The following is a 25,463-nucleotide window of genomic DNA, read 5'->3' as shown; positions in this document are numbered from 1 at the left end:
GTGAAACATATCCCTCAGAATCATCCCACTAAAGTGCTGAAAGAGCTACAGTACTTCAACATCAACTTCCAAAAATTATGGTTGCGAGCTGATTGGGGGTGGGAGGGTGGGTGTTAATTCTCTGTTACTTCTGGCATGCTGCACATGTACACACATGGACAGAGCAGCAGCCTTCTGCAGTTTCAGAAAAGTCCTCAGCCACAGCTATATGGATACTGGTAGTGGAGCAATGGCCAGAAAACACTGAAGTGGTCCACCTAGGTGATATGTGTGGAGCTCTGACAAGTTCTCACAGACATCATGCACCATGGATGAAGAGAGGTGCTTGGTATATCTGCTTTCAAAATCTTCCAGACTTGGTCCATAGACCCCAACCTGAAAGATAAGACTAATTTAATAGTTTGGGTATAACTTGGTTCCAAATTACCTCCCCGACAAAAAAATCTTCTGGCTAATGTTATTGAAATCATAGTCTATGGTGTAAGAACTTTGGAACCTGAAGCACTATTTTTATGAGCAGATCCAGTCCCTCCTCCCTTTTTTTCAATAACTTTGTATATTATTTGGCAATGAGTGTTGTGGGTTTATATTTTAAATACCATATGGAAAAGGTTAAATGAATATTTTGGCTTTTTTACTGTGATATTTAAAAATTTATTTTTAATTTTTGTTCATTTTTCACAAGTAAAAATTGTACATATTTAAAGTATACAGTGTGATGTTTTGACATATGTATATATTGTGAAATGATTACTACAATCGAACTAATTAACATATTTGTCACCTCCCAAAGTTACCTTTTGTGTGAGTGTGTGGTGAGAACACTTGAGATCTACTCTCTTAGCAAACTTCAAATACACAATACACTATTATTCAGTTGCCTTTTAAAAAAACTTTTTATTGTGGTAAATTTTAAGCACAATCAAAAGTAGACAGAATAGAATAGTAAGCCCCCATATACCCAATACCTAACTTTAACAATTATCATGGCTTTCTCCTCTCTTGTATTATTTTTCTTTTAACTTTTGTTCTTCATATTTTTGTCCTCTCTTAAAGTTGTTTATTTTTTAATTGGGGTAAAATTTACATACAGTGAAATGCTCAAGTGTACAATTGTGAGTTTTGATAAATGTGTATACCCATGTAACCAACATCTTATTTGAGATACAGAACATTTCCATTAACCCAGAATGTTCTCTTATGCCACTTCCAGTCAATCTTTTTGCTATAGGCAAACCCTATTCTGATTTCTCTTACCATAGATTAATTTTGTCTGTTGTTGAAAATAATATAAATGGGAACATATAGTATGTTCTCTGTTTGACTTCTTTCACTCAAAATAATGGTTTCAAGATGCATCCATGCTGTTGCATGTGTCCGTAGTTCATCCTGTTTTATTGCAAAGTAGAATTCCATTGTATAAACATACAATTTATAATTTACTTTCCTCTTAATGGACATGTCAGTTTTTTCTAGCTTTGGGCTATTATCAATAAAACTAATATAAACATTCTTGTATAAGACTTTTTATGGATATATGTTTTTATTTCTCTTGGGTAAATACCTATTAGTAGAAATGTGATTCATAATATAGGTGTATGCTTAACTTTATAAGAAATTGCCCAGCAGTTTTAAAAATAGTTATACCATTTTACACTTCTCACAGAAATATATGAGAGTTCTAGTTACTCTGCATGTTTGCTAGTATTTGGTGTTGTCTGTTTTTGGCTTTGTTTATTTTAGCTGTAGTAATGGATGTGAAGTTACATTACATTGTTTTAATTTGTGTTTAATTGAATTTGTCTTTCCCTCTTGACTAATGGTATTGAGCACCTTCTAATGTATTCGTGGACTATTCCAAATCTTCTTTTTGAATTGTAGGCAGTATCTCCCTGCTTTACAGACCAGTGGCCGGATTTAGGTTGCTGAAGAATTCTCTTTGCTCTCTAGTTCTGCCCCTTGCTTTCTGTGCCTTGAGAGCTCTTTTAGCCCTGCTGCCCCATCGTTGACCTGTGTATGGCTGCCCTGTACTCTGAAGGTGGGTCTTGCCTCTGCAAAGTTTCTCTTGGCTTTCCTGTTATCTTCCATTCCTCAAGTCTTCCTTAGCTCAAGGCCTAGAGGACTTTGGGGAGATGATCTCAGCTCTCTTCTCTTGCCCCCATTTTTGGTGAAAACTAGTGGAAAAGAGTTAGTGTGAAGGGGGGCCAGGTAGTTCATACAGCCTCTCTCTGTGTCTGGGGCTGCTCTGGATTCTGTGCTGGTATGCCAGTCCACACATAGCCCTTCAAAGTTAGACTGGTTTCTTTTTAGTGCTTGTCTGTGGCAGATTCCGTGTCTTCCCATTACAGTCAAGGGTGATAGCAACTGGAAATCTCTTCTGTTTTAAAATGGGCTTATCACTTTTTGGAGTTGATTTTGGTTTCTGGGTGTCCTCAGTCTCTGAAAAATTTTAGAAACTATAATTATGTAGCTTATCCAACTTCTTCTCATGGTTAGGGTGTAAGTGACAACTCTTTTGACTTTTTATTTTCCTATTGGCATTAAGTTCTCCTCCCTCACAGGCTACCACAATTTGGTTTTTGTTCCTCTCTACCTTTCTTTCTCTACCTACTTTCTGTCTTCTTTTGGATTACTTGAGTATGTTTTAGTGTTCCATTTTATTTCCTCTACTGGTTTTTCTTTACAGTTTACAATATGCACCCTTAACTTATTACAGCTTACTTAGGATACTGTACCACTTAATATAAATTTTAAGAACCTTCCAGGGCCTTCCCTAGTCGTCCAATGGTTAAGAATCCACTTTCCAGTGTGGGGGATGCGGGTTTGATCCCTGGTCGGAGAACTAAGATCCCACATGCCGTAGGGCTACGGAGCCTGCATGCCACAACTAGAGAGCCCACGTGCTGCAACTGTAGAGCCCACACGCTCTGGAGCCCGCGTGCCACAACTACAGAGCCCACGTGCTCTGGAGCCAGCATGCCACAACTAGAAGTCTTTGTGCTGCAATGAGGAGCCCATGTGCCACAACTAAGACCTGAAGCAGCCAAAAATAAATGAATAAATAAATAAATATTTAAAAAAAAGAACCTTCCAATAGTATACTTCCATTTACCCTCCTTCCTTTGTGTTATTGTATCATGTATTTTATATCTATATATGTTATGAACCCTACAATATAATGTTTATTTTGCAATGGTCAGTTATCTTTAAAGGAAATCACAATAATTTTTTAAAAAGATATTCTTTGTATTTACCCATATATTTATCATTTCCCGTGCTCTTCATTCTTTCTTGTAGATCTCTTTTTTATTTGGTATCATTTCTCTTCAGCCTAAAGTATTGATACTTTCTTTAATATTTCTTGTAGTGCAGTTCTACTGTCATAGTTCTACTGAACTATGTCAGTTTCTCTTAATGCAAAAATGTCTATTTCACCTTTGACTTTGAAGCATATTTTCTCAGGATATAGGAGTCTGGGTTGACAGTTTTTTTTAGCACTTTTAAAGACAGCTTTCCATTGTCTTCTGATCCCATTGTTTCTGATGAGAAGTCAGTTGTAATTTGTATCATTGTTACCCCATATATGTCTTCTATGGCTATATTAAAATTTTTCTCTTTATCTTTGGTGTTAGCAGTTTGTCTATGATGTACCATGATGTAGGATTTTTTATATTTATCCTGCAAGGGCTTTTCTTGATTCCCAAATTGGGAAGTTTCCTGTTACCTGTTATTATTTCTTTATATATTTTTCAGCCCCACATTTTTTTTTTCTTTCAAGAACTCCAGTTACACACATTAGATCATTTGATAATGTTTCACAGGTCACTGAGGCTTTGTTCTTTTTTTAATCTTTTTTTTTCCTCCTTATCTAGAGGTTGGATGATATCTGTGTATCTGTCTTCTACTCCAGTAACTTCTTTTGTGATCTCGCATATGTTATTTATTAAGCCCCTCTTCACCCTCTCACAGCTGTTTCCTCTTTGGTACCTTGTCTTGCATTTTCCAGCTGCTTCAGCCTCCCAAACTGTGATCTCTGTCTCTTTAGCACTGTGAGACTGCAAGGTTCTACTTGGGTTCCACTTCCCTGTGTTGTGGGCAAGAAAGCCTTGTCCAGCTTGGGACACAAGGGGTGTTTACCTTATTTCAGTGATCAGAGTCCTTTGTTTCCTGTTTGTTGCTTGAAAGCAGTTGCCTCATATATTTTTGACTAGTTTTATTGCTATATTTTGGTGGGAGGCAAGTCTGGTATCAGTGTCCCTGTCATATCTAGAAGTGGAAGTCCTATTAGATGTTCTTTGATTTCTCATCTGATTGCTTACCTGCATTCTTTTATATATATAACTTGTATGCCATTTAAACATTTATATGTTGCCTTCTCCTACTTCCAGTATCAAAACTATAACATTATTTGTTACAGAATAAATTTAAACTCATTTTCTTCCAAAGGCTTTTTCTAACTTAAGTAAAATTACATTATCTATTATGAAGGGAAGTACAGTGTACTTACAAATAAAGGATTACTGGAGAAAGATTTCCATCAGTGCAGAGCAACTTGCCAAATACTTTGTGATTCACCATTGGCCACAAAGGCCAATGAATATTAGAAGAATCAGAAAATCCAGCTGCCCCTTGATAGTAAAGAGAATCCTGGTGCTGTGATTCACTGTAAACTCTGTGAATTCCCATGAGAGAAGATTATGGTAGCAGACAAACAGCAAAATGTAACTAGGAGTCAGAAAAGATGTTGCTTACATCTGCTATATGAATCAGCCTGTTTTTTTTTTAAATGGTTTTATCTTTGAAAAATTGTTCTACATACCAAAAAGGGAAGGATTTTTTAGCCCAAATTGAAAATGTTAAAGCAGTCTAGGGGCTTCCCTGGTGGTGCAGTGGTTAAAAATCTGCCTGCCAATGCAGGGGACATGGGTTTGAGCCAGGTCTGGGAAGATCCCACATGCTGCGGAGCAACTAAGCCCGTACGCCACAACAACTGAGCCTGCGCTCTAGAGCCCACGTGCCATAACTATTGAAGCCTGCGTGCCTAGAGCCCGTGCTCCACAACAAGAGAAGCCACCACAATGAGAAGCCCATGCGCTGCAACGAAGAGTAGCCCCCGCTCAACGCAACTAAAGGAAGCCCGCGTGCAGCAGTGAAGACCTAATGCAGCCAAAAATAAATAAATAAATAAATTTATAAGAAAAGAAAAGCAGTCTATGTTGTACTTAAATGGATAAAAGCATGCAAAAACAGAAATACATACTACATATAACTAGCATGAATTGTTCTAAAACTCAGGCTTCAAGTATGGTCAAGTTTATCATTTTTTCTTAAAATTTATTTTCCTCCAGTTGAGCCTCTGTTGCTTTATTAAAATGAAATTTAGTATCTCTTCTTAGCTCTGTCCTGTTGCCACCAAATTATTCTGAAATCTTTATGCTCACTGGTCTAATGTGGAGGTTGGGATCAGCCTTCTTCCTACAGAGGACAGGCTTCCTAGGAAGCCCAATCACTCTAGAGTTTCCCCTGTTGCTTGCTGCCCACCTGCTGAAAATTCATTGGCATAGTCTGACAGATAGTAGTGCAGGCTGCTGTGACTCTTAAGAGGTGCTGACCCCGCTCCTGTAGGTACAGGCGTGGTCAGAGGTGCTCCACGTTTGCATTCCATGGGTTTCAGTTTCTAGGAATGATGGGTGGCCCCAGGAACACTGGGTCAGCCCTGGTTTCACTGTGCCTGTGTTCTCTTTCTTCTTTAGTGATCAACTGAAAGGGAGAAGAGAGCAGCTTTCTTTTTGAATCCTCAAAGCACAAAGGATCTTACTGTGCCACTGCCGCCAAATAATCAAGGTTGTTCACCCCCGTATTACCCTCCTTGGGTGGATACCATAGTAATTCAGGGTGATTTACCTTCCTAGTGAGACAGCTTTTCACTGATTCTACATCAGTACTGGCAAAATAACTAGCTCTCACTAAAAAAATGTAAATAATTAATCTCTGGCAGAGTCCCATCTGGTGTTACCAGGCTATATATGTATAGTCATCAATATATGTAAATAGATTTTCTCTATTTTACAGGGTTATCTACATGACCTGGGGCACTTACTGTTTCACCTACTCAACAGAAAAGTATTTGTTGGTTCAAAATACCATGCTATGTACTAGAGGAACTGGGGACAGTGAAGGGGTACAAAATCCAGAGCCAGGTTTCAAAGGAGCTTATAATATTTTATTGTCAAATAGTTTAAACTATGAACTTCCAAAGAAGAGACTAGGTGGAGGGCTTCCCTGGTGGCGCATTGGTTAGGAATCCGCCTGCCAGTGCAGGGGACACGGGATAGAGCCCCGGTCTGGGAAGATCCCACATGCTGTGGAGCGACTAAGCCCGTGTGCCACAACTGCTGAGCCTACGCTCTAGAGCCTGTGAGCCACAACTAATGAGCCCGTGTGCCACAACTACTGAAGCCTGCAAGCCTAGAGCCTGTGCTCTGTAACAAGAGAAGCCACTGCAATAAGAAGCCTGTGCACCACAACAAAGAGTAGCCCTCGCTAGCCGCAGCTAGAGAAAGCCCGCACGCAGCAACGAAGACCTAATGCAGCCAAAAATAAATAAATAAATTTATTAAAAAAAAAAAAAAAAGACTAGGTGGAGAAGAGAAAGAAGTATCGAGTGTGTTAGTAGTTGGTCATTATCTTGGTAGTGTGCCAAGTGGTTCAGATACTTTGGCAACTAATGGATATAGGGATAAAAATCTAGCAATCTACCTACCCTCAGTTTGCTAGGTGACCACTGAATAAATGAATAAATTGTCTACCAGAGTCCTAAACTCATATTCATAACCTGTTCTTTCAGTGTCTCTTATAGACTTCCATCTACTTTATTAGTCTCTTTGTAACACATATAGTACTTTATTCGTAAAGTTAACTTTATACTATATAGTTAAACATATATTAGTAACTTTATAGTATTATATAGATTTTTAATTCAGACTTTTACATAAAATTATTTTGGTGTACTAGGTTAGATAAAACAGATTTATCAGAAAAAAAATCTGTTTACAAATAGAGTTAAAACTTCTAAATTGTATTTTAAAACTCTTACAAGTTTTGAAAATTGGGCAAAAGTCTTAGAATCAAAATGACCATTAGAATTCTTCTAAAAGAAAAAAAATTGTTTTCTGGACTATGCATCCTTCTCAGTGCAAATAAATACAGAAAATACTCCTTTTTAGGAAAGATGTGAAGGGAAGTGGTGGAAAACTTCCCAAATGTCAGAAACACAAAAGTTCATTCTGATGATACTTTTAAAAAAAAGCAAAAGGAGAAAAGTTGGTCCCTCAGACTTGGAAAGCCTCTCCCATCATACTATTGGCTAAGGCATGTTGAATTCCTTTCTGTGGCCCATTCCTTTGTGAAAAGATTTCAAAGCAGCTAATATCATCACAGCAGTGATCTAATTTGAAATCTTTTAAGGAGAATACTGCCAAATTCACTTCACATGCAGTGCTGCTTCTCTTCCCTTTCTGTACACAATTTTCTACTCCATGGTCTATTACAAGCTTGGTGCTGTATGGGAACCTTGAAGACAGTACTGAGGTCAGTGAAGAGAGTTTAAAGAGAAGTCAGGCATGATGTGAGGGACTGAGCTGATGTTTACGTGGTGTGCAAGAGCAAATGACTTGGAGTTGGATATTTTCCATTATTTTGTCTTTGAAATGTATCTGTCTCGTAGTCTATCATCCACACTGCTTCCAGGATTATCCTTCTAAAATACAGATTTGGTAAACTACTTCCCCAATTAAAATCCTTCAAGGATTATTTCAATCCTTCATTGAAATAATTTGCTAAAAGTGTGTGGTTGCCGGAATAGAAGCCCGTGTTGGGTAATAATCATTTGTTTATTTTGAAGACCAGGAATTAGGAATATTAAAAGAAAAAAAAAAACCCTGATAATTGTAGAAGTGTTCTTTTTTGATTTTTTTTTTTTTGATGTGGACCATTATTAAAGTCTTTATTGAGTCTGTTACAATATTGCTTGTTTTGGTTTTTTGGCCGCGAGGCATGTGGGATTTTAGCTCCCTGACCAGGGATCGAACCCACACCCCCTGTATTGGAAGGTGAAGTTTTAACCACTGGACTGCCAGGGAGAGGGCCTGTAGAAGTATTCTTAATCTTTTGGAATAAACTTTCTTCAGAACTTATGTATTTTCTTAGGCACAACCTATTAATGGGAATTCAGAGATTTTACTTTTTTATTCAAATCAACTTAACTTGCAGTATTTTGGAGGTGGCATGGAGTAATTTCTATCATACCTTTTGATATGGCAAAACTTGGGTTTGTAGTTCATTTTTATGCAGTTCATTCATAGCTTTCAAGTATTCAGCATGTATTTCTTATGTTAATAGAATGATTTGATATATTGCATTTATTAAGCAATCTTTGGGAAAGGCAAGTATTAAATAGATACATAAACAAAGGTTATATTTTCATGGTTGTTGTATGGTTTTAATTGATTTTTCTACCTTGATTTCAGTATACTGTTGTTTTGTGATATAATCAGAAAATTACAGTTTCATGTTAATACAGTTGTGGAGAAAAATTAACTGGCAGAATATAGGTGATGTGCTGAAATATGTATTTCTTAAAAAATAATGTCTTCAACGTGTAAAATATTTTGTTTTGTTTCTTCATGTGTTATTTGAACATGCTTATTGGTTACTTCATCTGTTTTATCTTGTTAAAGGTTTTAATTTAAATCAGATTGTCTGTTCTGCAAGTAATTTTAAAGTTAATGATTGTTTTAGTGCAGAAAAAGCATTATGATCTGCCAAGGATTGATGTAATGAGAAGTAATTAAACAAAATTTAGTTTGTTACCAGATTCACCCTGCCCCCACCCCACACAATTGGCATCACAGTTCTTTGGGTTTTTTTCAATTTCTTTATAAAAAATCAACATATTAAGCAGATACATTGATGTTTTTGAGCAATTTGTTGTAGTTTTCACTGGGTATTTATAAGGTGGTGAGAGAACTTGAAATAAAAACTGTGGCTATGGAAGTGACAAAGGGTTCAAAAAATGAATGTCCTTATATGCTTATAACAAATGCTATTAGTTGGTTGTATGTCTCTTCTACTTCTTAGCTGGATCTGCTGACTTCCCTGCTCCTGACTTATTCTGAAAGAGAATCAAAGTCTGGCAGGTCTGTCTTGATGACTTTTTTCTTTTTAATTTAAAAAGTTTGGTATTCATCACTTTAGTATGAATTTATAGTACCAATATTAGTGTCTTATTATTTATTTTTTTAGGAATAACAGCAGGTTTTGTAGGAGTCATATTATTTACACATACATTTAGGTCCTAACACAAAAGTTTGTTGGAAAAAATAGCTGAAAGATACATAGATGTTTAGAGTAATAGATCTCAGAATTTCTCTTTCCTTCATCCATTTTTACCTCTTTTTAAAATATAAATGTACATTTTTATGAAGGAAAGTACAAATTTCTTACAAGTAAAATAAGATTAAAATTTTAATTATTAAATCTTCAGTCGAGTAACCAAAGAAATATTCTTATAAATGCATTAAAAAATGCTTTTTTTTTTAACGTTTTATTTTATATTGGAGTATAGCTGATTGACAATGTTGCGGTAGTTTCAGGTACACAGCAAAGGGACTCAGACATACAGATACATGTATCCACTCTCCCCCAGACTCCCCTCCCATCCAGGCTGCCACATAACATTGAGCAGAGTTCCCTGTGCTATACAATAGGTCCTGTTGGTTATCCATTTTAAATATAGCATTGTGTACATGTCGATCCCAAACTCCCTAACTATCCCTTCCCCCCATCCTTCCCCCACTCCGGGTAACCATAAGTTTGTTTTCTAAGTCTGTGAGTCTGTTTCTGTTTTGTAAATAAGTTCATTTCTATCATTTCTTTTTAGATTCTGCATATAAGTGATATCATACGATATTTCTCTTTCTCTGACTTACTTCACTCAGTGTGACACTCTAGGTACATCCATGTTGCTGCAAATGGCATTATTTCATTCTTTTTAATGGCTGAGTAATATTCCATTGTATATATGTGCCACATCTTCTTTGTACATTCCTCTGTCGATGGACATTTAGGTTGCTTCCATGTCTTGCCTATTGTAAAGAGTGCTGCAATGAACACTGGGGTGCATGTATCCTTTCGGATCATGTTTTTCTCCAGACATATGCCGAGGAATAGGATTGCAGTGTCATGTGGTAGCTCTATTTTTAGTTTTTTAAGGAACCTTCATACTGTTCTCCATAGTGACTGTACCAATTTACATTCCCACCAACAGTTTAGGAGGGTTCCCTTCTCTCCATACCCTCTCCAGCATTTGTTGTTTGTGGATTTTTTGATGATAGCCATTTTGACTGGTGTGAGGTGATATCTCATTGTAGTTTTGATTTGCATTTCTCTAATGGTTAGCGATGTTGAACATCTTTTCATATGCCTCTTGGGCATCTGTATGTCTTCTTTGGAGAAATGTCTATTTAGGTCTTCTGCCCATTTTTTGATTGGGTTGTTTGTTTTGATGATATTAAGCCTTATGAGCTGTTTGTAAACTTCGGAGACTAATCCCTTCTCGGTCACATCATTTGCAAATATTTTCTCCCAATCTGTGGGTTGTCTTTTCATTTTGTTTATGGTTTCCTTTGCTGTGCAAAAGCTTTTAAGTTTAATTAGGTCCCATTTGTTTATTTTTGTTTTTATTTCCATTATTCTGGGAGATGGATTGAAAAAGATATTGCTGGGATTCTTTTTTTCTGGCTGCATTGGGTCTTTGTTGCTGCACGTGGGCTTTCTCTAGTTGTGCCGAGTGGGGGCTACTTTTTGTTGCGGTGCGTGGACTTCTCATTGTGGTGGCTTCTCTTGTTGTGGAGCATGGGCTCTAGGTGCGCGGGCTTCAGTAGTTGTGGTGTGCGGGCTCAGTAGTTGTGGTAAGTGGGCTCTAGAGCACAGGCTCAGTAGTTGTGGCACACAGACTTAGTTGCTCCGGGGCATGTGGGATCTTCCTGGACCAGGGCTCAAACCCGTGTCCCCTGCATTGGCAGGTGGATTCTTAACCACTTTGCCACCAGGGAAGCCCGTTGCTGTGATTTATGTCAGAGAGTGTTCTACCTATGTTTTCCTCTACAAGTTGTATAGTGTCCAGTCTCACATTTAAATCTTTAAAAAAATTTTTTTTTTACTTAAAAAATATTTTTTTATTATTACTTTTATTTATTTATTTAATTTAATTAATTCATTTGGCTGCATGGGGTCTTCATTGTTGCATGCGGGCTTTCTCTAGTTGTGGTGAGTGGGGGCTACTCTACGTTGTGATGCGCGGGCTTCTAATTGCGGTGGCTTCTCTTGTTGTGGAGCACAGGCTCTAGGCGCATGGGCTTCAGTAGTTGTGGCACACGGGCTCTAGAGTGCAGGCTCAGTAGTTGTGGCACATGGGCTTAGTTGCTCTGCGGCACGTGGGATCTTCCCAGACCAGGGCTCGAACCCATGTCCCCTGCATTGGCAGGTGGATTCTTAACCACTGCGCCACCAGGGAAGTCCACGTTTAAGTCTTTAATCCACTTTGAGAGCTTATTTTTGTGTATGGTGTTAGAGAATGATCTAATTTCATTTGTTTTACATGTAGCTGTCCAGTTTTCCGAGCACCATTTGTTGAAGAGACTGTCTTTACACCACTGTGTAGTCTTGCTTCCTTTGTTGTAGATTAATTGACCATAGGTGTGTGGGTTTATTTCTGGGCTTTCTATCCTGTTCCATTGATCTATATTTCTGTTTTTGTGCCAGAACCATACTGTTTTGATGACTATAGCTTTGTAGTACAGTCATCAAATGTAGGGCTCATAACCTTCACTCCAATGGGAGAATTTCTGTGGTATAATTGTTCTCCAGTTTGTGGGTTGCCCACCTGTCAGGTATGGGATTTGATTTTATCGTGATTGAGCCCCTTCTACCGTCTCACTGCGGCTTCTCCTTTGTCTTTGGATGTGGAGTATCATTTTTGGTGGGTCCAGCATCTTCCTGTCAGTGGTTGTTCAGCAGTTAGTTGTGAATTCAGTGCTCTCTCAAGAGGAGGTAAGTGCACATCCTTCTACTCTGCTCTCTTTGATGCTTTGAAAAATATGTTTAACTTAAAGCAGAGCAAATATACATTGGAAAATATTTTTTAAAGTATGCACAGTTATGCATGTTGTTGTATATATCTCAAACCCAAATTATGATTTTTGCGGTGCAATTCTTTTATTACCTGAGATCATCAGGAGGCTGAATACTACACATTTGAAAATGTGAGACAGTTTTTCTGTATCAGTGCATAACCAGTGAAGGAATAATCACTCATACTGTCTTGTGTATATGGAGTGTTGTCTTCCAGTCTTTATACCCACAAGTGGGGTCTTCAGGGATAAATTTCCATGACTTTTTCACTTAAAGTGAAATGATCCAATGGCATAATTGAATATGTATTCTACACATAACAAATTCCTAAATTATTTAGCAATTTAAGAACCAAATACTTATATTTTTTTTAGGGAGTGATATATGAAATACAGACTACAGAATACTGTTAATTTTAAATACAGGAAAAATGAAAGTTTTAATCTGTTTGTCTTTTCAGGTTCTTAATATAGTAGATCAAATCAGATCTGTAAATCACTAATTAGTAATAATTTTACCTATTCTCTACTTCTTAAGAACTTTTTTTATAAAGTGCCAATCACCATACGTATTTTAGTTGACTGTTCTTGGTTTGCCTATGGTGTCCTGTGAAATTGCTTTTGAACTTAATAGATAAAGCTATTTTAAGTTTCCCATACCTAGAATGCCATGGAGCTTTATGAACTATCACTTTCAATAAAACAACAGACTATAAAATTAATGTTACTTGATCCCTGCTTCTCCATTTTCTTATCCAATATAGTAGGTAGGTTTTAACTTGATTCGTTCTGATATTCCTTCTCTCACTAATATGCAACATCCTTAATTTGTACTGACTCTGAAGATTTAATTTTATAAAAGGTATAGAAAGACAGTCTTGAAAATTTGCTTCTCTTGCTAAAAGACATGACATAATAGGGTATGAGGATTTACATACTATGTCTGTTTATTTCCTATCCATAGTTTATATTTCTACTTCTAAATCAGAAACACATGTAAAGTTATGATACATAAATGGTAAAGCAAGGAATAGAACTTTGATTTCCTTATCTCTAGGGCAGTATCTAGAACTGATTTACAAAGTGTGATGTATACATAACTTTCTTCCTCCATATCACTTTTAAAAGTCTTCTAGACAATATCTTTTTAAACTTTATGACAATGTCAGTAATTTTGTTCCTAGCATGAGTTAATTTATTTAAACTGTTGCCCATTGATTTTTTAAAATAGCTTTATTGCGGTACAATTTGCATAGCATAAAATTTATTATATGTACAGTTTCTTGAATTTTATTAAATGTACATAGTTGAGGAAGCCTTATTACAGTCTAATTTTAGAATATATCCATCATCCCAGAAAATTCTCTATTGCCTGTTTGTTGCTAGCCCCTGTTGTCACCCCCATCCAACTATTAATCTTGTTTCTATTTTTATAAATAGCTTTGCCTTTTCTAGAAATTTCATAAAAATGGAATCATGTACAATAATATGCAGTCTTTCCTGTCTGGCTTATTTTATACTTAGCATAGATTTTTTTTACATGTATGTTCTTTTATGTTTTAGTAGGTTGTTTCTTTTTATTATTGAGTAATATTTTATTGTATGGATATGCCATAATTTGTTTACTTACCAGTTAATTGGCCATTTAGATTGTTTTCAGTTTGGGCTGTTATGAATAATGTTGCTAACAACATTTGTGTACAAGCTTTTTTTTTTTTTTTAATTTTAGGTTTTATTTCTTTTTTGTGTACAGGCTTTTTGTGGGCTTATGTTTTCTTTTCTCTTAGGTAAATACCTATGAGTAGAAGGGCTGGTTTGCATGGTAAACATATTTTTAACTTTGAAAGAAACTGCTAAACTGTTTTCCAAAGTATCTGTACCACTTATATTCCCACCAGCAATGTATGAGAGTTCCAGTTCCTCCATATCCTTGCCAACATTTGGTATTTTCAGTCTTCTAATTGTGGCTATTCTAGTGGCTATATAGTCAGCTCATTATAGTTTTATTTTGCATTTCCCTCAAAACTAAAGACTAAGCATCTGTTTGTGTCCTCATAAAATTCCTATTTAAAATCCTAACCCCCAAAGTGATGATATTAGAAAGTGGGGCCTTTGGGAGGTAATTATCAGTAAGCCATAAGGGCAGAGCCCTCATGAATTAGATTAGTGCCCTTATAAAGGAGGCTCTTTAAGCTTCCTCACCCCTTCTACCAGGTGAGGTTGCAGTGAGAATTGCACAGTCAATGAGAGGGCAGGCCCTCTCTAGACACTGGATCTGCCAGCACCTTGATCTTGGACTCCCTAGCTTCCAAAACAGTGAGAAATAAGTTTCTGTTGCTTTAAAGTCACCCAGTTTATGGTAGTTTTGTTATAGCATCCTGAACAGACTGACAGCATCTTTTTCATGTACTTATTTGCCATTTCTTTGGTGAAGTATCTATTCAGAAATCTTTTGCCCTGTTTTACACTGAGTTGTTTGTGTTATTTTTAGTTGTAAGAGTTCTTTATATATTCTGGTGTTAAAGGATAATTTTCACACAAAAAGGTAAGATTATGACTCCTGTATAGATATAAAACTTTTTTAATGTGTTAAAGTTTTTATTTAACCTGTTAATGAGAAAACTGGTAAGGTGTTATAACCAGTTCAAAGGAGGATCCAAAGAACAGACACATTTATAGATCAAGAATATTGAAATGAACATTCAGATGGAACCAAAGGAGGTTTTTTTCCACAATGGCAGAGGGTGTCTCTCCATTGTGGGATATAATTTATTTTTGTGTTTATAAATAAGGATTATTTTAAATTTTATCAGGTTGTAATCTATAATACAACTTACAGAGTTATAAAATAGCCCTCATAGGATGAGAATCAGATCACCTGGAACGAAGTGCTGTAGAGCAGGGCTCAGCAACTCTGACCTGTGGGTCGAATCTGACCCACCACCTGATTTTGTAAATAAAGTTTTATCGGAAGACAGCCATGCCTGTTCATTTACACATTGTCTTTGGCTGCTTTTGTGCTACAGTGGCAGAGTTGAGTAGTTGTGACAGAAACTGTATGGCTCACAAAGCCTAAATTATTTACTAAATGATCTTTTACAGCAAGGTTGCTGATCCCTGCTTTTTCCTGGGTACAAGTCCTTTATCAGATATGTTATTTATAAATATTTTCCCCTAGTCTGTGGCTTGTCTTTTCATTTTTTCTTAAAAATATCTTTTGAAGAGCAAAAGTTTTACATTTTGATGAAGCCCAATTTATTAGCCTTGTGTTTCATGGATTGTGCTGTCAAATGGTTTGCCAAACGTAGGATCACAGTTTTTCTCTTATGCTTTCTTATATAAGTTTATATAAAATTTTATCTATTACATTTATGTCTATGATCCAGTTCAAGGTAATTATTGTGTATGATGTGAGGTAAGGGTTGAGATATTTTTAGATGTGGGATATTCACTTGTTTTAGCATAATTTGTTGAAAAGACTGTCCTTTCTTTGTTGAAGTACCTTGGTACCTTTGTCAAAAATCAGCTGACCATAAATATTTGGGTTTATTTCTGGAGTCTCTCAGTTCTGTCCCATTAGTCTTTATGTTTATCCTTATGGCAATACCACATTAGCTTGATTACTGTAGCTTTATAGGAAGCTTTGAAATGAGGCCATGTAAGTTCTCAGCATTTTTCTTCTTTTTCAGATTGCTTTAAAAAAAATTAAATTTAATTGATATTTTTCAAACCAAAGAAAATTCATTTTTCCTCTTTTTTGGGCGTTTCATCTGTATATATATTTTTGTATGTATGTATGGGTAGCAGTAAGAAGATAAAGATGAAGGTCTGGAGGACCTTTCAACAAAATGATCTATGGGGATCATTACACTGTTCAGTATCATTTCTAACTACCCAGTCTATTTCTTGCTTTCATTTTTAATTATGCAACTCATGACTTTAAGCTTGCTTCTCTAATTTTATTGTGCCTCCCACAACAGTGTGCCTCTTATCAATAGCATAGGGACAGTGAAGGGCCAAACAAGGCCAGTGACGTGGTCTACATTGTGCCTCCAGTAGGATGGATGGTTGAAGGACAGACAGACGTGAGACTGAGGGAAACTGTTTCTGTTTGTCCCCCCACCCAGCTGTGGACCTGCTTCTCCTCCTCACTGATGGCCAGATCTTGGTGGTGGGAGTTGAGCAAAAGAAGGTAAAGACTGAGTTTTGGCTCACAGCCAATCACCACAAATGCTTTTCAATGTCCTATAAAGATTATATAAAGATATATAAAGAGATTAGATGAAAGGATACCAGACAATGAGGATGCTTACTGGAAGAGTTCTTTTCTCTGTGGCTTCTTTATAAATATGAATGAATTTCTGTATTGCTAAAGATTGGGAAAGTAAACATTGTGAACATCTTTTTTTTTTTTGGTCATATCTGATAAGCCATTCAGGGCCTATCATAGCACTCAGACTTTGTTATTTAATTTTTCTATAATTTCTAAATTCTGGTATTTAAACAGCCTTCATCCATATAAAAATACAGATTTTGTAGCAAATAAATTAATTTTAAAATTCTTTCATAGAACTAAAGTAAAATAAATACTACTTTGAAATTTATCAGTATTTAACAAAATGTTTATAAGAAAAGTTCAGCTATTGCTAGAACTAAAATTGTCCCAACACCTTTAGGATACAGGCTTCAGCTTTTGACAAAGTATTGGGATATGTTTAAAGTATGTTTATACTTCCATAGAATGTTAATTATCAACCACTGTCTTTTTAAACCTCCTAATGTGCTAATTAGAGGCAAATAAAGGTGGAAAATTATGTATTTTTCCTTCTGTATTTTTGTCATTTTAAAATTACTTTGAAAGTAAACACAGTGGCTTTGTTCTCTTCAAATCCTTCTTTTTGTTTCATCCATTCTCTGAATGCTCTACTTACTTTCTTTAAACAGTGCTTTACATAAAGTATATTAGTAAATCTTTGTAAAAATTGTGATGAATAACTTCCCATTTCTTCCTCACTGCCTAGAAAAAGATGGCAGTATTATAGTGTCAGTCACTGAGACATTAAGCCTTGAGTGGTAGTAGTCATTTTCAACATCATGATTAAGGCTCTTCAGAAGAATGCTTTTGTTAAATGTTTGTATTTCTCCCTTTATCTTCATTTAATTATTTCTTAGTATTACTCCTTATTAGGCTAAATTATTTTGGTATCTCTAATTAAAACTTAAATATCTTACAATTATCTGGCTTTTAAGAAGACATGCCGACTAAAGATGCTGAACCTTTTTCTCTTTGCTGTAGGCCCAGACATTGCCTGCTTTGGTTTCCTAATTTAGTAACAGAAATAAAACTATGCACGACTGGGCAGGTTTGGTATGCTGGCACCCAGCTGGGAAGCATGGGTTTCTTAAGTAAATGGACCAATGGGGATTTGCGGAAAACACAGATTAAGTTACATGAGCTTTGCACTTCGCAAATTCCTAGCTATTTAAAGGAACTCGACTAACCCACTGCCACCTAAATAAAGCTCAGTTTTGTTTAAACACACAGACACACTAAATGATGTGTTGTTTCCTTTTCCAAATTTACCCCTCATCTTTGTGCTATTAATTTCATATTTTTGTACACTTTTAAAAAGCACTTTCTCTTTTAATAAATAATGCATCAAAATTAGTTAACTCCATTCAATTATTTTGTGCATTTGTAATACCTTTCAAGATAGCATAATATAAAACAGTCAATAATATAGATGTGTAATGTGTTTCTGTGTGAGAAAAATGAAAGAAAGTTCTGACAGATAAATTAGGAAAAATTTTTAAAAAGCGTGGTTTTGCACACTGCCTCTGGCACCTGCTTGGCTGGGTGGCCTTGATTCCTGCTGTCTCTTCCTCCACCACAGATATTGTCAGTGCTCTGCATCATGCAGCGCTCACTGTGCTCGGGTGGGTTTGCAGTGGGTGCTTTCTTGGAATGTTTGAACACAGGCTGCTTTCCTGTCTGCTGACACTTTTCCTTTTCGCTGCTGCTTCTTATCTGGCATATTCCTGGTTTTCTTTTCTTTTCTTTCTTTTTCATCTGAGTCTTCTTAAGGTCCATTGCCTCTGAATTTGGGGAAGAGCCTTGAGGCCCAAGGATTAGCCCACTTCTTTTCTCCTTCAAACCTTTATGTATTTCTTCTGGCCACTGTCTTTCATTGTCAGATGAGGGCCAGCTGTCCACCATGGTGATCTTTTTTTTTAATTGCCTTTAGACTGTTTATAAACTCTGGAGGCATATTCTGAAGTGTAATTTCATTGAAAGAGAGAGAGAATATGAATGAATGAGAATCTCTCATTTCTGATAAGACTTCCTTTTTAAATTAATTAATTAATTAATTTTTTTTGGCTGTGTTGGGTCTTTATTGCTGTGCACGGGCTTTCTCTAGTTGTTGTGTGGTGAGCGGGGGCTACTTTTGCTGTGGTGCGCGGGCTTCTCATTGCGGTGTCTTCTCTTGTTGCAGAGCACCAGCTCTAGGCATGCGGGCTTCAGTAGTTATGGCACGTGGGCTCAGTAGTTGTGGCTCTTGGGCTCTAGAGCGCAGGCTCAGTAGTTGTGGTGCATGGGCTTAGTTGTTCCGTGGCATGTGGGATCTTCCCGGACCAGGGCTTGAACCCGTGTCCCCTGCATTGGCAGGTGGATTCATAACCACTGCGCCACGAGGGAAGTCCCTCTTATAAGACTTTTGACAAATAGGAATGGACAGTTAATTCCAGTACTTGAGAGAGTATAGGTGGTGTGTGGAGGAGGATACAGTGTGCATTATAATCATACTTAAAGCAGTATTAGTTCACAATTAGAACAAAAGGGATTTAATATAAACTTTAGTCAAATTACATTGACTTTAGGATCAATATGATTTCCCATTGTATAAACGCAATCCAAAATACAATAATACTAAACATCACAAATACTTTGACTGAAAGTGGTCAGAAGGTTACTAATCTATAAAAAAGTCAGTTTTTAAATGATCTATTTCTTGACTTTTATGAACATCTGAATAAGGCAGATGCCCAGTCCTAGCATCAGGGTTCCTCCCTCTTGACTTCCTTCCTTACCTCATTCTCTGCCTTTCACACCCAGTGGAAACTGGTTCATAGTTTCTCTGCTACTGGCCTTTCCTTTGCTTTCCTGGGAGAGAGAAGACACTGTTCTTACAAGGTTTCCCTGACAAAGGGAGGGGGCGTCTCTGCTTTCAGAAACTTAAAGTGGCATCTCTTGGTTACTATGTAATTCTAAACATTAGTGAAGATCTAGTATGTAGATATTTTTGCTGTGTCTTAGTAATTTTGATTTCTTAAATGTGTTATATTCATGCTAATTGTTATTGCTAGTAATAATAATCATATCTTAACAGTTACTGTAAAAAGTGGTAACTCTCCAGATAATCAAGAGATTATTATTATTGCTAATACATTTATTAAGTGTTTAAACTAGGCCAGGCATGTTAAATGCTTAACTCTTTTTTCTCTATTAATTGCCACAATAATCAGACAGAATAGGTATTATTGTTTTTCACTCTTTTTAGAGATAGGGAACCTGAAGTGTAGCTATTAAATGGGGGATCAAAGATTCTAATCCAGTTCATTCATGTTTTAAAAATGTAAAAGTTGTTACATATGGAAAAGTACACAGATTTAAAGTAATACTCAATGAATTTTCACAAAATAAATACACTTTTGTAACCAGAACCCCATAAGCCTGCTTGCACTTCTTTCTAGACACTCTTACCCCTCTTCTAAGGGTAACTACTATTCTGACTTCCATCACCCATTCAGTTTTTTTTTTTTTAATTTTTGAATTTTATTTTATTTGTTTTTTTATACAGCAGGTCCTTATTAGTCATCAATTTTATACACATCAGTGTATACATGTCAATCCCAATCACCCAGTTCATCACACCACCAGCCCCACCTCCCCACCGCTTTCCCCCCTTGGTGTCCATACGTTTGTTCTCTAGATCTGTGTCTCAGTTTCTGCCCTGCAAACCAGTTCATCTGTACCATTTTTCTAGGTTCCACATATATGCGCTAACATACGATATTTGTTTTTCTCTTTCTGACTTACTTCATTCTATATGACAGTCTCTAGATCCATCCATGTCTCTACAAATGACCCAATTTCGTTCCTTTCTATGGCTGAATAATATTCCATTGTATGTATGTACCACATCTTCTTTATGCATTCGTCTGTTGATGAGCATGTAGGTTGCTTCCATGACCTGGCTATTGTAAATAGTGCTGCAATGAACATTGGGGTGCTTGTGTCTTTTTGAATTATGGTTTTCTCTGGGTATATGCCCAGTAGTGGCATTGCTGGATCATATGGTAATTCAATTTTTAGTTTTTTAAGGAACCTCCATACTGTTCTCCTTAGTGGCTGTATCAATTTACATTCCCACCAACAGTGCAAGAGGGTTCCCTTTTCTCCACACCCTCTCCAGTATTTGTTGTTTGTAGATTTTCTGATGATGCCCATTCTAACTGGTGTGAGGTGATACCTCATTGTAGTTTTGATTTGCATTTCTCTAACAATTAGTGATGTTGAGCAGCTTTTCATGTGCTTCTTGGCCATCTGTATGTCTTCTTTAGAGAAATGTCTATTTAGGTCTTCTGCCCATTTTTGGATTGGGTTGTTTGTTTTTTTGATGTTGAGCTGCATGAGCTGTTTATATAGTTTGGAGATTATTCCTTTGTCCATTGATTCATTTGCAAATATTTTCTCCCATTCTGAGGGTTGTCTTTTCGTCCTGTTTATGGTTTCCTTTGCTGTGCAAAAGCTTTGAAGTTTCATTAGGTCCCATTTGTTTATTTTTGTTTTTATTTCCATTACTCTAAGAGGTGGATCAAAAAAGATCTTGCTGTGATTTATGTCATAGAGTGTTCTTCCTATGTTTTCCTCTAAGAGTTTATAGTGTCCGGTCTTACATTTAGGTCTCTAATACATTTTGAGTTTATTTTTGTGTATGGTGTTAGGGAGTGTTCTAATTTCATTCATTTACATGTAGCTGTCCAGTTTTCCCAGCACCACTTATTGAAGAGACTGTCTTTTCTCCATTGCATATCCTTGCCTCCTTTGTCATAGATTAGTTGACCATATGTGTGTGGGTTTATCTCTCAGTTTTCTATCTTGTTCCATTGATCTATGTTTCTGTTTTTGTGACAGTACCATATTGTCTTGATTACTGTAGCTTTGTAGTATAGTCTGAAGTCAGGGAGTCTGATTCCTCCAGCTCTGTTTTTTTTCCCTCAAGACTGCTTTGGCTATTCAGGGTCTTTTGTGTCTCCAAACAAATTTTAAGATTTTTTGTTCTAGTTCCGTAAAAAATGCCATTGGTTATTTGATAGGGATTACATTGAATCTGTAGATTGCTTTGGGTCGTATAGTCATTTTCACAATGTTGCTTCTTCCAATCCAAGAACATGGTATATCTCTCCATCTGTTGGTATCATCTTTAATTTCTTCCATCAGTGTCTTATAGTTTTCTGCATACAGGTCTTTTGTCTCCCTAGGTAGGTTTATTCCTAGGTATTTTATTCTTTTTGTTGCAATGGTAAATGGGAGTGTTTCCTTAATTTCTCTTTCAGATTTTTCATCATTAGTGTATAGGAATGCAAGAGATTTCTGTGCATTAATTTTGTATCCTGCAACTTTACCAAATTCATTGATTACCTCTAGTAGTTTTCTGATGGCATCTTTAGGATTCCCTATGTATAGTATCATGTCATCTGCAAACAGTGACAGTTTTACTTCTTCTTTTCCAATTTGTATTCCTTTTATTTCTTTTTCTTCTCTGTTTGCCGTGGCTAGGACTGCCAAAACTATGTTGAATAATAGTGGTGAAAGTGGACATCCTTGTCTTGTTCCTGATCTTAGAGGAAATGCTTTCAGTTTTTCACCATTGAGAATGATGTTTGCTGTGGGTTTGTCGTATATGGCATTTATTATGTTGAGGTAGATTCCCTCTATGCCCACTTTCTGGAGAGTTTCTATCATAAATGGGTGTTGAATTTTGTCAAAAGCTTTTTATGCATCTATTGAGATGATCATATGGTTTTTATTCTTCAGTTTGTTAATATGGTTTATCACATTGATTGATTTGCATATATTGACAAATCCTTGCATCCCTGAGATAAATCCCACTTGATCATGGTGTATGATCCTTTTAATGTGTTGTTGAATTCTGTTTGCTAGTATTTTGTTGAGGATTTTTGCATCTATATTCATCAGTGATATTGGTCTGTAATTTTCTTTTTTTGTAGTATCTTTGTCTGGTTTTGGTATCAGTGTGATGGTGCCCTCATAGAATGAGTTTGGGAGTGTTCCTTCCTCCGTAACTTTTTGGAAGAGTTTGAGAAGGATGGGTGTTAGCTCTTCTCTAAATGTTTGATAGAATTCACCTGTGAAGCCATCTAGTCCTGGACTTTAGTTTGTTGGAAGATTTTTAATCACAGTTTCAATTTTATTACTTTTGACTGGTCTGTTTATATTTTCCATTTCTTCTTGGCTCAGTCTTGGAAGGTTATACCTTTCTAAGAATTTGTCCATTTCTTCCAGGTTCTCCATTTTATTGGCATAGAGTTGCTTGTAGTAGTCTCTTAGGATGCTTTGTATTTCTACGGTGTCTGTTGTAACTTCCCCTTTTTCATTTCTAATTTTATTGATTTGAGTCCTCTCCCTCTTTTTCTTGATGAGTCTGGCTAATGGTTTATCAATCTTGTTTATCTTCTGAAAGAACCAGCTTTTAGTTTTATTGATCTTTGCTATTGTTTTCTTTGTTTCTATTTCATTTAGTTCGCTCTGCTCTTTATGATTTCTTTCCTTCTGCTAACTTTGGGTTTTGTTTGTTCTTCTTCTTTCTCTAGTTCCTTTAGGTGTAAGGTTAGATTGTTTATTTGAGATTTTTCTTGTTTCTTGAGGTACACTTGTATAGCTATAAACTTCCCTCTTAGAACTGCTTTTGCTGCATCCCATAGGTTTTGGATCATCATGTTTTATTGTCATTTGTCTCTAAGTATTTTTTGATTTCCTCTTTGATTTCTTAGTGATCTCTTGGTTATTTAGTAACATATTGTTTAGCCTCCATGTGTTTGTGTTTTTTACGTTTTTTTTTCCCTGTAATTCATTTCTAATCTCATAGCGTTGTGGTCAGAAAAGATGCTTGATATGATTTCAATTTTCTTAAATTTACTGAGGCTTGATTTGTGACCCAAGATGTGATCTATCCTGGAGAATGTTCCGTGCGCATTTGAGAAGAAAGTGTAATCTGCTGTTTTTGGATGGAATGTTCTATAAATATCAATTAAATCTATCTGGTCTACTGTGTCATTTAAAGCTTCTGTTTCCTTATTTATTTTCATTTTGGATGATCTGTCCATTGGTGTAAGTGAGGTGTTAAAAGTCCCCCACTATTATTGTGTTATTGTCGGTTTCCTCTTTTATAGCTGTTAGCAGTTGCTTTATGTATTGAGGTGCTCCTATGTTGGGTGCATATATATTTATAATTGTTATATCTTCTTCTTGGTTTGATCCCTTGATCATTATGTAGTGTCCTTCCTTGTCTCTTGTAACATTCTTTATTTTAAAGTCTATTTTATCTGATATGGGTATTGCTACTCCAGCTTTCTTTTGATTTCCATTTGCATGGAATATCTTTTTTCATCCCCTCACTTTCAGTCTGTATGTGTCCCTAGGTCTAAAGTGGGTCTCTTGTAGACAGCATATAGATGGGTCTTGTTTTTGTATCCATTCAGCAAGCCTGTGTCTTTTTGTTGGAGCATTTAATCCATTCACGTTTAAGGTAATTATCGATTGTATGTTACTATGACCATTTTCTTAATTGTTTTGGATTTGTTTTTGTAGGACTTTTTCTTCTCTTGTGTTTCCCACTTAGAGAAGTTCCATTAGCAGTTTTTGTAGAGGTGGTTTGGTGGTGCTGAATTCTCTTAGCTTTTGCTTGTCTGTAAAGCTTTTGATTTCTCCATCGAATCTGAATGAGATCCTTGCCGGGTAGAGTAATGTTGGTTGTAGGTTCTTCCCTTTCATCACTTTAAATATATCATGCCACTCCCTTCTGGCTTGTAGAGTTTCTACTGAGAAATCAGCTGTTAACCTTATTGGAGTTGCCTTGTATGTTGTTTGTTGTTTTTCCCTTGCTGCTTTCAATAATTTTTCTTTGTGTTTAATTTTTGCCAGTTTGATTACTATGTGTCTTGGTGTGTTTCCTCTTGGGTTTATCCTGTATGGGACTCTCTGTACTTCCTGGACTTGTGTGGCTATTTCCTTTCCCATGTTAGGGAAGTTTTTGACTATAATCTCTTCGGATATTTTCTCGGGTCCCTTCTCTCTCTCTTCTCCTTCTTGGACCCCTATAATGCGAATGTTGTTGTGTTTAATGTTGTCCCAGAGGTGTCTTAGGCTGTCTTCATTTCTTTTCATTCTTTTTCTTTATTCTGTTCCGCAGCAGTGAATTCCACCATTCTATCTTCCCAGTCACTTATCCGTTCTTCTGCCTCGGTTATTCTGCTGTTGATTCCTTCTAGTGTAGTTTTCATTTCAGTTATTGTATTGTTCATCTCTTTTCTGTTTGTTCTTTAATTCTTCTAGGTCTTTTTAAACATTTCTTGCATCTTCTCCATCTTTGCCTCCATTCTTTTTCTGAGGTCCTGGATCATCTTCACTATCATTATTCTGAATTCTTTTTCTGGAAGGTTGCCTATCTCCACTTCATTTAGTTGTTTTTCTGGGGTTTTATCTTGTTCCTTCATCTGGTACATAGCCCTCTGCCTTTTCATCTTGTCTGTATTTCTGCGAATGTGGTTTTTGTTCCTCAGGCTGCAGGAATGTAGTTCTTGCTTCTGCTGTCTGCACTCTGGTGGATTAGGCTATCTAAGAGGCTTGTGCAAGTTCCCTGATGGGAGGGACTGGTGGTGGGTAGAGCTGACTGTTGCTCTGGTGAGCAGAGCTCATTAAAACTTTAATCTGCTTGACTGCTGATAGGTGGGGCTGGGTTCCCTCCCTGTTGGCTGTTTGGGCTGAGGCAACCCAACACTGGAGCCTACCTGGGCTCTTTGGTGGGGCTAATGGCATACTCTGGGAGGGCTCACGCCAAGGAGTACTTCCCAGAACTTCTGCTGCCAGTGTCCTTGTCCCCACGGTGAGCCACAGCCACCCCCCACCTCTGCAGGAGACCCTCCAACACTAGAAGGTAGGTCTGGTTCAGTCTCCCCTGTGGTCACTGC

General features: G+C 36.7%; 1 protein-coding gene across 5 annotated transcripts in view; it reads left to right on the top strand.

Moving 5' to 3' along the window:
• Positions 1-25,463, top strand: part of LRRC28 (leucine rich repeat containing 28) — a 164,896-nt gene that overhangs the window by 37,574 nt on the left and 101,859 nt on the right. The window contains exon 6 of one of the 5 annotated variants that reach the window (XM_082448470.1): positions 16,319-16,383. The exons of the other annotated variants lie outside the window; for them this stretch is intronic. Within the exon in view, the coding sequence (XP_082304596.1) occupies positions 16,319-16,383 (65 nt within the window). The remainder of the gene's footprint in view (positions 1-16,318; positions 16,384-25,463) is intronic. 5 annotated transcript variants of the gene reach the window in all.

This window comes from Balaenoptera physalus (genome assembly GCF_965194825.1).
Source record: "Balaenoptera physalus genome assembly, chromosome: 2".
Taxonomy (NCBI): domain Eukaryota; kingdom Metazoa; phylum Chordata; class Mammalia; order Artiodactyla; family Balaenopteridae; genus Balaenoptera; species Balaenoptera physalus.
The sequence above is the reverse complement of the archived record's forward strand: the minus strand, read 5'-3'. Positions and strand labels throughout refer to the sequence as shown.